Here is a 12,292-nt window from a genome sequence, read left to right as displayed (position 1 = left end):
CCCCGTGCTCTGAGCCCAGCACTCAGCCAGGAGAGAATAAAGACAACACTGAATCAGAATTCTACATCTACAGGACTGGGTTTGTCATCTCCAGGAGCTGCCTGGTGTTTGCAGCTTCGTGCCTCTCCTCTCGCTGTCCCCTGATGCAGCTGCAGGTGCAAACCCTGCGCAGAACTGGGAGCACATTCCTGATGACAGCTGGCATCCGGCGGCGAGCCGCTGCGTGTGGTGCGGCTGCGGAACCTGAGGGGGACAGAGAGCTGTAGGCAAGGGGCAGAGGCGAGGCCCTGCCTGCTCTGTACATGGGTTTTCCCTGGGAAAATGAGCCTGCATATGGCAGGGCGCACACCGCTGCTGGCCTCCGTGCCAGTTGGTGGGACATTTGAGCTGGGCAGGCCCTCCCTGGGATGGCTTTCTGTCTGGGGACGTCCCTAGGCCATCCTCCGGTGCCTCTCTGAAGCACCTGGGGCTCTGTGCAGGTCCTCTGTCCTCTGCAGAAACCTTGGCAGCATGTGGTCTGGCAGCGGTTGCTATGGGAGACAGATAGCAATAGGCAAGGGGCAGGGTGGGCACCAGGCAAGGACCTGCGTGCTCCCCTAGCACAGCTTTTCCCTGGGAGGGAAAGCTGTCCTGGGCACAGCAGAATGGTGCGCATGGAGTGCTGCCAGCCTCCGAGCTGCTCACAGGGCTGATCAGGCTCAGCAGGCTCTCCATTTGGGGACATATCTGGGACATCTTCTGATGTCTCTCTGATACGACTGGAGTTCTGTGCACCTCCTCTGGCCTCTGCGGAAACCTGTGAGGGGAGAGCAAAACCAGCCCTGTAGGTTCCTTGCCAGCAATACTCCAAGTTCCAGGTTATCTTCTCCTGGTTTGTCAATCATGCCCCTCACATGAAGGTAAGCCGGGGTAACCCCGGATGTCCATCTTTCTGCATGGAGCTGGATGGAAAGAAGACAGTACCAGGCATCTCCCCACAGTGCACACTCCAGTACAGCTCCTGTCTTTGCCTTCATTTCACACTTGGTCCTGACCACATGGACTTCCCTCACCTTGTGCTTGAAATTGACTGTACTTTCTGCTCCTTTGCATGCAGATGAATGTCCCTCAGGTCTGGGTCCTGCAGCCACAGGGGAAGCTGAAGGCATGGTCTTCATCTCACCATATGAAGAACCAGAAATGCTTGGTGGCACACTGGCTGCCTCAGCAGCTTCTTCCTCATGGCTGTCTTCCCATTCTTCTTCCACACCCTCCACAGTATCAGGGCAAAAACAGGAGAGTGTGGGCGTGCTCTCAGCCATCACTGCAGTGTTCCTGGTATCCATATCCAGCATGCCGTGATCAGTGCTGGCATCGCTGGCAGCACTGTCAATGGTCTCTTACTGTGTGTACTTAATTCTAATATCCTGGCTTTGGGAAGCACAAGATGCAGGGAAGTGGCCATCCACCCTCGATGTCATGTTGCAGAGGTCCAGCATGCCCCAAGCAGTGTCGGCAGCACTGGCCCCGTCATCTGCTGCTTGGAGCACGAGAAGCCTGGGCGTGCCCACACTGTATGGCTCAGACACGTTCCTTACAGTGGACTACAGGCATCTGGAGGCCAAGACTGCCCCTTCAGCAAAAGCTGCCCCAAATGTTTCAGAATTGATTACTGCCCTACAGGAACAGGCTCATCCCTTTCTGGCTGCCATTGATGCCTAAGACAGCTGTTTTATGGTCCCCTTGAAGAAGGTGGAGGACAATCAATTTTGCATTTACTTGGAGGGAGTGCAATGCACAGTCACCTGATTACCCCAGGGGTACAGACACTCGCCCACTCTGGCGCTTGGAGCATAGGCACAGAAGCTGGAGAAGCTCACGTTGGACCACGGTGTCCGGATTTATCTGTATACTGATGATATCCTCATAAGGGGGAATGATGATGTCAATGTAGGGAATACCCAAGCCTTTGCAGTGAGACACCTGAGGAGCCCTGATCCAGCTGGGACACTCCTGGTCTCCTCTAGGTAGGTGTCTGGCCGTGCCACCCACCACCATGGAATTTCCCTGGGAGGACTGGCCTGGATATGGCAGCGCATGGAACGCTGTCAGCCTCCATGCCACTTGGTGGGCCATCTGAGCTTGACAGGTCCCTCCCTGGGATTGTTTTCTGTCTGGGGATGTACCTGGGCCATCCTCCGGTGCATCTCTGAAGCACACGGAGCTCTGTGCACGTTCTTCAGCCTCTGCAGAAACCTGTGTGAAGAGAACAAAACCACACACCTGTATGCCACTGGCTGGTGATGGTGTGGGTGCCAGGGGTCCAGGGGAGGGATCCCCTTTCCAGGCCCCTTTGATTGAAGGCAAGGCAGGAATAACAGAGGGGCTGTCCACCCTAATGCATGGAGCTGGTTGGAAAGGAGACAGCATCTCCAGGCATCTCCCCACAGCGCACACTCCAGGCACCACTCCTGCCTCTGCCTCCAATTCATGCCTGGTGCTGACCTTGCTCACCTCATGCTGAGGGCCCACATCTTCTGCTCCCTCACATGCTGACACATGCTCCTCAGTCATGGGATCTGCAGCTACAGATGAAGCTGAAGAAATGGCCTCCACCTCACCAGATGGCTCATCGGATGTGCTGGATGTGATGCTGACTGCCTCTGATGCAGCATCTTCCTCAGAGTCACATCCCCAGTCTTCCTCCACATTCTCCAGTGTTGAAGGGCAAGGACAGGAGGGCGGGTGCATGCCCTCATCTCTCACTGCATTGTCTCTGGCATCCAGCGTGCCCTCAGCAGTGCTGGCAGCACTGTCGCTGTCATCACTGGACTCTTCCAGTATAACTGGCAGTCTAACAGTCCACTTTCTGGAGTCACCAGAGTCAAGAAACCAGTTACCAGCCCGGGATGTCGTGGGCCAGATACCTGGCATGCCCTGACGAGCGCCAACATTATTGAATGCGTCACCTCTTGCCTGGAGCCTTCGCTGCCTGGGGCTTCTCACATTCCTTGGCCAGGAAATATTCCAGTGTGACAACATCTGCTCGTTTCTGTCCTCCTCACGAATTCTCCGCATTGCTGGGATCATAGGAGAGTACCCAGAGGGCTCCCTGTTGATCTCGCTGGGATCTGGCAGTCTCCGTGCTTCTCCCAGACCTTGTCCGGAGGATTCAGGCATGGCCATAGCTGATTCTTCTCTTTCTCCTCCCTTGGACATTGGCAAGGGGAGCGATACTGCATCAGTCTCCTCTGCAGAGCTTGCAGCCTCGGAAGAATCTGAGCTTTCTGCATCTTCCAGCACTGATACAGGTAAAGGCTCAAGGTGCCCTGCAGGCCCTGGCTCAGCATCCAGAAGAGATGGTGAACACACAGCGTGTACCTCATCAGATGGGGCAAGAGATGCAACTTGCAGGGTGCCAGATGACTGTCCTGCCATTTCTATCTCTGCAGCCTCTTCCAACTCTAGCTGCGAGTCCTGGACTATAACACCTCTGGCTGAGGAATCATCAGAAGCAGAAAACTGGCCCTCAGCCCTCGATGTCACACTGCAGACGCTCAGCGTGCCCTGAGCACTGTCAGCTGCACTGGCACTGTCTTCTGTTGCTTGGGGCCTTAGCAGCGGGGGCACGCTCATGCTATTTGGCCAGGAGATGTTCCAGTGTGGCAGCATCTGGTCCTTCTTCGCCTCATCCCGGATTCTCTGGATTGCTGGGTGAACTGGAGGATATCCATATGCCTCCCCGTAGACCTCTCTGGGATCTTGCAACCTCTGTTCTTCTCCCAGAGACTGGTTGGAGAATTCAGGCATGGTGGTAGCCGTTTCTTCTTCTTCCCCCTCGCATGCTCTCCAGAAAAAAGGTGCTGCATTGCTGTATTTTAAGAAGATCATTAAGCCTGATTATTAAGACTGGGAGCAACACACAGAGCCACAGCAATTGTTGTAGCTGTTCCCAGGCTTCTTTGGAGAATCCTCGTGGCTGCTCTGGGTGATAGCTTGCTCCTGGCTGGCTGGAAGAGACTACACCTTTTATCCACAGATGGTACTAGTGGGTCTCAAACCCTCATTCAGCAATCAGCTGGTGAAGAGACAGACAACCAGGCAAATGAGGGCAGCAAGGAAAGACAGTGTGCAGCCTTCAGCAGTGCTTGCAGCGTGGCCACAGGGACACAGCAACTCTGCTGAAAGCTACACAGCATGAAGATGTGCTACGTGTTGTGACCACCGTGGGCTGGAGAAACAGTATGCCTTTAGCACATAGTAGATTTTAACCCAGAAGCACATCCCAAGAGAGGATGTGGTTGACCAGATGTTGTTTGAAGGGTATTTGGGGTGGCCTCATCTCAGGGAGTTGTGCTGTGGTCAGAGTGCAGAGGGACCACGTGAAGAAGCTGTAGGAAGTGGCAATCGCTGAGGAAGACAAACAAGGGTATGAACAGTCCATTTAGATACCTCACCCTCTGTTTCAAGGGAAGAGGAAAGCAGGAGACATATGACAGGCCGGCCCCTACAGACCGTGGGCACCACACGGAGCAGATCTCCATTGCAGCCATGAAGCAGCCCATGGTAGGCGCGGCCTGCAGGAGGCCGCAGCCATGTTGTGCCCACAGGAGCAGCCCCGGGCCGGAGCTGCGGCCATGGAGAAGGGCCGCGGTGGGGCAGGAGGGCTGGGCCAGCTGCTGCTCTTGAAGAGGAGAGTGTGGTGTTGAAGCTCTGGGGAAGTGCTGCCCGTGGGGCAGTTTCTACAGGATGGACTCCGGGGTACGGAGCCACTTTAGAGTAGCGCTTGAAGAGCTGCAGTCTGTCAGAAGCCCGTGAGGGATTGGTTTAGAAAAGATGGCTGCCGTGAGAGGGACCCTGTGTGGTGCAACATCAGAGCTTTAGGGACCGACCATAGCCCCAGTTCCCTGCTCCACTTAAGGGGACGACTTGGAAGAGAATGAGTGAATGGGAAAATGTTTTTAGTTTGCTTCTAGTTCCTCAGTGCTCTAGTCTGCTATTAACAGACAGAAACTTACATTCGTCCCCTAACTTGAGTCTGTTTTGCACACGATGGTCCTTGGTGAGAGATCTCCCTGTCCTTATCTCAACTGAAGCTCTCCTTCATTGTATTTTCATCCCTGTTCCTTTAAGAAGGGAGAGTGAAAGAGCAGCATGGTGGAGTGCAGCCAGCCAGCCCCGTTAAGCATACACACGTCTCCTGAATAGCCATGGCACTAGAGTGAAAATCTTATTCAGTGTATAAATTGAGACCACCATGGCTGGTAGTTAAAATCCTGCCAGCACACTCTCTTGTGTTTTGGAAAAAAAGGCTGGTTTTTTTTTTCTCCTGGAAATTTGTTCAGATATATTACTTAAAAACTTATTTCATTTGAAACCTGCAATAGTTTCAGATGCCTATATTGGCATTTTTTCTATTAATAGGAAATATATTGTCACTGGACTATATAGGAAGTGGGAAATAGTGTCACTGGATTTTTGTCTTCTATAAAATGTAAATAGTAATTGTATATAAATGTAAATATATAATAGCATAATATGTGGAATAATGGAAATGTCTATAAAATGTAAATATTTATATGAAGATATAAATTTGGCAGCAGAGTAGACATGGCAGTAATTTTTTGAGAATTGTTTGCTCATACATCTACATAATACAACAAAAATGTTAGTGCTTGTATGACAGCAAATTTTAAGTCCAAATCTGGAAATTCACTTATTTGAAAAGATGGGATGGGGGAGAGAATCAGAAAAAAAATGATTTGGTTGAGATAAAAACTGTTTACTAAGGCAGAAAAATAAGAGAGAAATTACAGTAGTGCTAATAATACATGCATACGTATATATACTTACAAAACAAATGATTCACAAGCAATTATCATCTGCCAGTCTCTCCCAAAGCAGTGGCTGCCCATCTCAGTCAAACCCGTCAGTTTTGAGGTTTTTTTCACCATGTCATACGGTATGGATTACCCTTGTGGCCTGTTTCATTAGAAAATGAAAAGCATGACGCAGCTCCCTTACTAGGGGTTCTGAAGGAGCAGTTAAGGTATAAAGAAAATAGCGATACTGTCGCCCATAGTTTGCCTCAAGAAAAAATCTACCCTCTAGAAGGATTGAAAGAAATGAAGGCAAGGCTAGACAAATTAGAGGCCTCTCCAGCCCAGATGCACCCTTTGATAAAAACCGAATATGCATTCAATAACAGGGAGGATCTAGATCCTCAAATGAATGTTAAAGGAATTCCCTTCTCAGCCACTGAACTAGCAAAATTGAAAAAAGATTTCAGCCGCTCTCCAAAGGAGTCAGAAAATGAGTATGTATGGAGGGTTAGTCTCACTGGTGGAGACCAGATACAGCTAATGGAAAAGGAAGCGGGAGGTTACTGGGGACCAGGAGTATTTTTAACTACTGGCAACAATGGTGCTCCCTGGTCCTTAACACGGAGGGCTGCCTATTGGGCAGGTGGTCTCAATCCTCTAGAAAAGGGATACCCTCTTGCTATTACTGGAACAGTCGACCAGTTAGTAGAGAGCGTTCAAAAGGCTGCTTGTCTCCAAATGATGTATGATAGAAAGCTGCAGCCACACCACGAATCACCTATGATGATGCCTGTTGATCCTGAGAGAATGACTGCTTTAATTAGGGGGCTTCCAGAGTCATTGAAACCCATAGGCATACAACTGCAAGGAAAGATACAAGCTATGTGTCAGGGAGAGAGAACCCGGGCAGCGTTAGAAGGAACTGTAACATCTAACCATCTGCAGTCAGGGGACGTATGGGCGTGGAAGAAGGCTGTCCAAGAGTTAATCAACTATGGAAGAAAATATGGGTCAGTGATTTCTTCCGCCAGTAAATTTGAGCCAAGGGAAGTAAGACTTGCAGCGGTCAGCCTTGCCCCCAGGCCACCTAGCCCAAAGCTCAGTGGGACTGGAAGGGTTTCATTGTCAGTAAAAACAGATAGGCGGAATATTGATCATAAAGGTAATTGTCTCTGGACACTGGGCTGGCAAAAGGGTGTCCTGTGAGATCTGATGAATGGATTACCCACTGTCAGGTTAGAGAAATTAGTTAAGTGGTGGCCAGAACAAAAGCTCAAGACCTGGAAAGCAAAACCTGAGCAGCTATCCAATAAAAAACTGATGTCTTCGCCCCTCCCAAGTGACCGGGGTGGGGGCAGTGAAGGGTGGATGCATTAGAAAGCTTACCACAAAGGGAAACCAGATCCTCCATTTAACACCTTGTGTCTAAAGGCCTCACCACTCTTGCCAATTACCCCTGTGAGTCATGATCCAGAGGCTGATAAGCCAGGGAAACACTCTTATCTCCCTGGCCAGCCTGTGCGATTGACTCAGCTAACATGAGGCCAGTTCCCTAACCTTAACAGAATCCCTTACCAAATATCCTTGGAAGGCTAAAGACACCCCGAAAAAAGTAATATGAAATCAACACTTCCTCAATTGTTCCCTCATTTTTTAACCATATTTACAAAGCCCAAAAAGGGCAAGTTGGTTCTTGTTTTATTTTACAGAAGATCCCCGTGGGCACTTGACAGAAAGGCTAATTTTAAGGCTGATTTTAACCGTTTGTGTTTTGTGACAGAAATACTGAAGATTTGATCATGCTAGAATACTGAGTATACCTCTTAATTACATTTTTTTGGTTGCAATCATATTGTGTTTTGCATTGTTGTGAGTGTGGGTGGTGATTGATATCAGTCCTTGGATCTGTTAAATTTCACAACTGGGTTCAGAGTTCTTACAGGTCATCCTGGCTTACTGGTACTCCCTGCACAGTGATACCATTTCTTTTGACCCCTTCTTTCACCCCTTTTTTTCAAACTGATTATGATTTGCATGTGACTCCTCCACAGTGTTTCCAAATTCCTAACAAACTGGGAAATGAATCAAGAGGCCCATCTAATATCTGTTAGATGTGGGCACAAAAGAAATCTATCGTAAAGCCTTTTGCACTGATGCTTTTCAGTGTCACACCAGTCCAGGCGTTCCATCCAAAACATGGTTGTTGGAAAGTGTCTAAGTTTTGATAAGAGATGTGTATGTTTCTGGGATTACTCCTCTTGATGGTTTATACTGTGGACTATCCTGCACACACTATCCTGTGAAAAATTCTGTAGACTGTAGCAATACTTGAACTTGCCAAACTAAGATTTATATCTCTCAGCATTTGAATTGCTTTGGAAATGTTCAAGTGGAGAGTTCTCGTGATACTAAATCATCTTAGAAAACATTACATGGCAAGTCCACATATTGTCAAATTGGACTAGATACGCTTTTGATGAATTCACTGAAGTGTAATATTGTATGGGTGTTCATAAACACCACAACCTCTACTGAAGAATTCCCATCTGGATCTTGGCTTACACTGGGAGTTCCTGGGTGGGGAAAGCAGCTGACACAAATAGCTCTATTTGTTTTACTTACTGATTTAATATTATTGGCTATTGTTAAAGGTATGGTTATTGCCAAATGTACAGTTGTCTCTTTTCACTTTCTAATTTTTATTCATTATGGAACGTTCGTGTCACCACTCCTGAAGAGTCACAGGTGGTGTCTGTGGCAAATTGAATGACTCTAATTGTTGTCTAAAAATGGAATGATAATGAAAAAGTTGCTAAACAAATTGCCCACGGGAGAAACGTATCCTTTTTCGTGTGCTGTTGCAACTCTTATGTTTGTTTCTTGTATGGCTCCATGTTTGATTCAACTTTTATACAAGGAGTTGTATCCTCCATGTACTTTGTAACCACTTCAACTGATGATGAACAAGTCCAACAAATCAGGGCAACCTCTGTAACCAAGCCCAAGAAATTCTTCATAACAACTGTAACATTTAACCCCCCTTCCCACTCCTCTTTTCCCTTATGCTTACTTTTTTTTTTTTTTCTTACTTTCTTTTTTCTCTTTTCCTCACCACCATGGAGGGTCACTTATGCTTCATTTCAAGCAATCTTTGAGCCACGTGGTGGTGTGAGAATTCTTTGATTTTTTTTTTTTTTTTGGCTCAAAGCTTGCTTCCTGAGGTATTTCTTGTGATAAGGCTGCCTTGTCTAGGAGATGAGTGATGGGTGTTGCTGTGTGGCAATCAACATCACTGTGTGGACAATTTTAGCTGTTTGCCTTTGGTAGGGAGTGCTCAGGACTGCTTACTGGTGGAAGATATAGCCTGTGACCAAATAACTCCAGCTTGCTATGAGACTGGGCGATGATACCATTGTATCCTGTGAAGGCAAGATACAAGTGGGCACCTCCCTGCTCCCTCTTATCTACTGGCAAGGCCCAGAAGAAAGGAACAAAAGGGGTTCTTTCTGAGATCCCAAAGCCAGAAGCTGCCACTCCAAAGAGAGCTGACTTTGGACTTATAAATAAGTTTGTACTACCACTGAAAAGTTGCCATCATCGCTGTAGTCACTGTCATCGCCAACAGAACAACAATGCTCGGCAACCCACCACTACTGAAGATCAGTGACTGAACTATCATGCTGGATCCATGGTGGTGACTATCTCCCTCTTGCTTCCTATAAAGACTCCTTTCTTCCAGGAAACATTCCAGGCCAGGCTTGATCCAGAGGCAGAAGAGACGGATGCAGAGGTAGGGAACCCAGTCCACCTTGGGGGGTGGAAACAAGGTTGGAAAAAGGTGATCTTTGAGATCCCATCAAACCCATCCCTAGAGGTGTTCAAGGCCAGATTGGATGGGGCCCTGGGCAATCTGGACTAGTATTAAATGGGGAGGTTGGTGGCCCTGCCTGTGGCAGGAGGATTGGAGATTCATGAACTGTGCAATCAAGGGATAATAGCATCTGCAAACTTTCCTTATAACTCTCCTGTATGGACAGTGTGGAAGTCTAACGGCAAATGGAGACCTAGAGTGGACTAAAGGCGTCTGGACTAAAGGACTGCCCCTTCAGCAAAAGCTGCCCCAAATGGGCCTTCTAGGTAGGTGTCTGGCCGTGCTCTCACCCCTACAGGCACAGCGGTGCTCTCCCACCAGGGCTGCCCCTTTTAGAGCCCCTCACCCCCTTCATCGCAGCCCACCTCACACACACACCGGCTCAGCCAGCTCACACTTTGCAAGTCACAAATCACTCTCCCTTGCACGCCCACGCTCTCTGCACTTGCTGCCACCACTGACACATGGATCCATTGCCCCGTGCTCTGAGCCCAGTAGTCGCACTCAGAGACCAACCATGCATGAGTGACAGATCAGACAGCACTCAGGCAGGATAGAATAAAGATGGCATTTAATCAGAATTCTATGTTGACAGGATGGAATCAGAATTCTGCATTGACAAGATGGAATCAGAATTCTACGTTGACAGGATGGAATCAGAATTCGACATTGACAAAATGGAATCAGAATTCTATGTAGACATGATGGAATCAGAATTCTATGTTGACAAGATGGAATCATAATTTGACACTGACAAGATGGAATTAGGCATCTCTGGGGTGCTGCCTGGTGTTTGCAGCCTCGTGCTTCTCCTCTTGCTGTCCCCTGATGCAGCTGCAGGTGCAAATCCTGCGCAGAGCCCGGAGCACATTCCTGATGACAGCTGGCATCCGGCGGCGAGCCGCTGCTGTCTTCATCTTACCAGCTGAGGAATGAGAAATGCTTGGTGGCACACTGACTGCCTCAGCAGCTTCTTCCTCACGGTTGTCCTCCCATTCTTCTTCCACACCCACCATGGTATCAGGGCAAAAACAGGAGGGCGTGGGCATGCTCTCAGCCATCACTGCAGTGTCCCTGGCATCCAGCATGCTGTGAGCGGTGCTGGCATCACTGGCAGCATCGTCAATGATCGCTTCCTCTGCATACTTAATTCCAATACCCCAGCTTTGGGAATCACAAGAGGCAGGAAAGTGGCCATCTGCCCTCGATGTAGTGGCGCAGATGTCCAGCATGCCCCAAGCAGTGTCGGCAGCATTGGCACCATCATCTGCTGCTTGGAGCACGAGAAGCCTGGGCATGCCCACACTGTATGGCTCAGACTTGTTCCCAGTAGACAACATCTGCTCCCTTCTTGCCTCGTCACGGATTCTCCGGATTGCTGGGTGAATTGGAGGACATCCATAGACCTTCCAGTACATCTCTCCGAGATCTTGCAGAATTGATGGTTCTCCTAGAGATTGACTGGAGGACTCAGGCATGGCCATAGCTGGTTCTTCTCCTTCTTCTCCCTCACTCAATGACAGGAAGAAGGGTGCTTCGCTGGCCACCTCCGGAGAGTGCGCTGCTGTGAAACAGTCCGAGTCTTCCACATCTTCAGGCACAGATATAGGCAATGGCTCAAGGTGTCCTCTAAGCCCAGCACCTACATCCAGAAGCGAAGCTGAACGTGATATTTCTGCCTCATCAGACTGGGCAAGACATGCATTCTGCAGGTCACCAGATGACTGTCCTGCAGTTCCTGTCTCAACAACCTCTTCCGAATCATGGTGTACATCCCACATTCCCGCATCCCAGGATAGGAGGTCCCCTGCCACAGGAATGGGGCCCTCCACCATCGATGTTGTGGTGCAGGTGTCCAGCATACTCTGAACAGTGTCAGTAGCACTGGCACTGTCATGTGCTGCTTGGGGTCTTAGCAGCCTGAGGATGCTCTCATTGCATGGGCAGGAGATGTTCCAGGTGGACAACATCTGCTCCTTCCTTGCCTCATCCTGAATTCTACGAATTGCTGGGAAAATTGGAGAATATCCATAAGTCTCCCTGTAGAGCTCTCTGGGATCTTGCAGTCTTGATGGTTCCCCCTTAGCTTGTTTGGACAATTCCAGCACAGGCATAGCTTCTTCTTCTCCCTCGGACACTGACAAGCGGAGAGATGCTGCATCAGCATTCTCTACAGAGCGTGCAGCCTCGGAAGAATCTGAGCTTTCTGCATCTTCCAGCACTGATGCAGGCAGAGGCTCAAGGTGTTCTACAGGCCCTGGATCAGCATCCAGAAGAGATGGTGAACACACTGTGTGTGCCTCATCCGACTGGGCAAGACATGCACTCTGCAGGTCACCAGATGACTGTCCTGCAGATTCTGTCTCAGCAGCCTCTTCCGAATCATGCTGTTCATCCTGCACGCCAGCATCCCCGGATATGAACTCTCCTGGTGCAGGAATGGGGCCCTCCACCATCGATGTTGTGGTGCAGGTCTCCAGCATACTCTCAACAGTGTCGGTAGCACTGGCACTGTCATGTGCTGCTTGGGGTCTCAGCAGCCTGAGCATGCTCTCGTTGCTTGGCCAGGAGATGTTCCAGGTGGACAACATCTGCTCCTTCCTCGCCTCATTCTGAATTC

General features: G+C 49.3%; 1 protein-coding gene across 1 annotated transcript; it reads right to left on the bottom strand.

Moving 5' to 3' along the window:
* Window positions 1-67: 67 nt before the first annotated feature.
* LOC149916741 (uncharacterized) lies at window positions 68-3,159 on the bottom strand. Its single transcript, XM_090145763.1, has 3 exons — window positions 2,494-3,159; window positions 2,166-2,235; window positions 68-243 (listed from the first exon to the last, which is right to left on the bottom strand). Exons 1-3 carry the CDS (start codon window positions 3,157-3,159, stop codon window positions 68-70), a joined length of 912 nt encoding a protein of 303 aa, XP_090001889.1.
* Window positions 3,160-12,292: the final 9,133 nt, after the last annotated feature.

The sequence above is a fragment of the Phasianus colchicus genome, chromosome 9 (assembly GCF_987193195.1).
Source record: "Phasianus colchicus chromosome 9, bPhaCol1.hap1.1, whole genome shotgun sequence".
In the NCBI taxonomy this organism is placed as follows: domain Eukaryota; kingdom Metazoa; phylum Chordata; class Aves; order Galliformes; family Phasianidae; genus Phasianus; species Phasianus colchicus.
This window is presented reverse-complemented; position numbering and strand designations above follow the sequence as displayed.

Coding starts and splice junctions, on each gene's coding strand:
- LOC149916741 (XM_090145763.1), bottom strand. CDS start 3,159: ATGCCTGAATCCTCCGGACAAGGTCTGGGAGAAGCACGGAGACTGCCA. Junction 2,236..2,493: donor ATGTGGGCCCTCAGCATGAG/GTGAGCAAGGTC, acceptor CTCTTCACACAG/GTTTCTGCAGAGGCTGAAGA. Junction 244..2,165: donor TGCACCGGAGGATGGCCCAG/GTACATCCCCAG, acceptor TGTCCCCCTCAG/GTTCCGCAGCCGCACCACAC.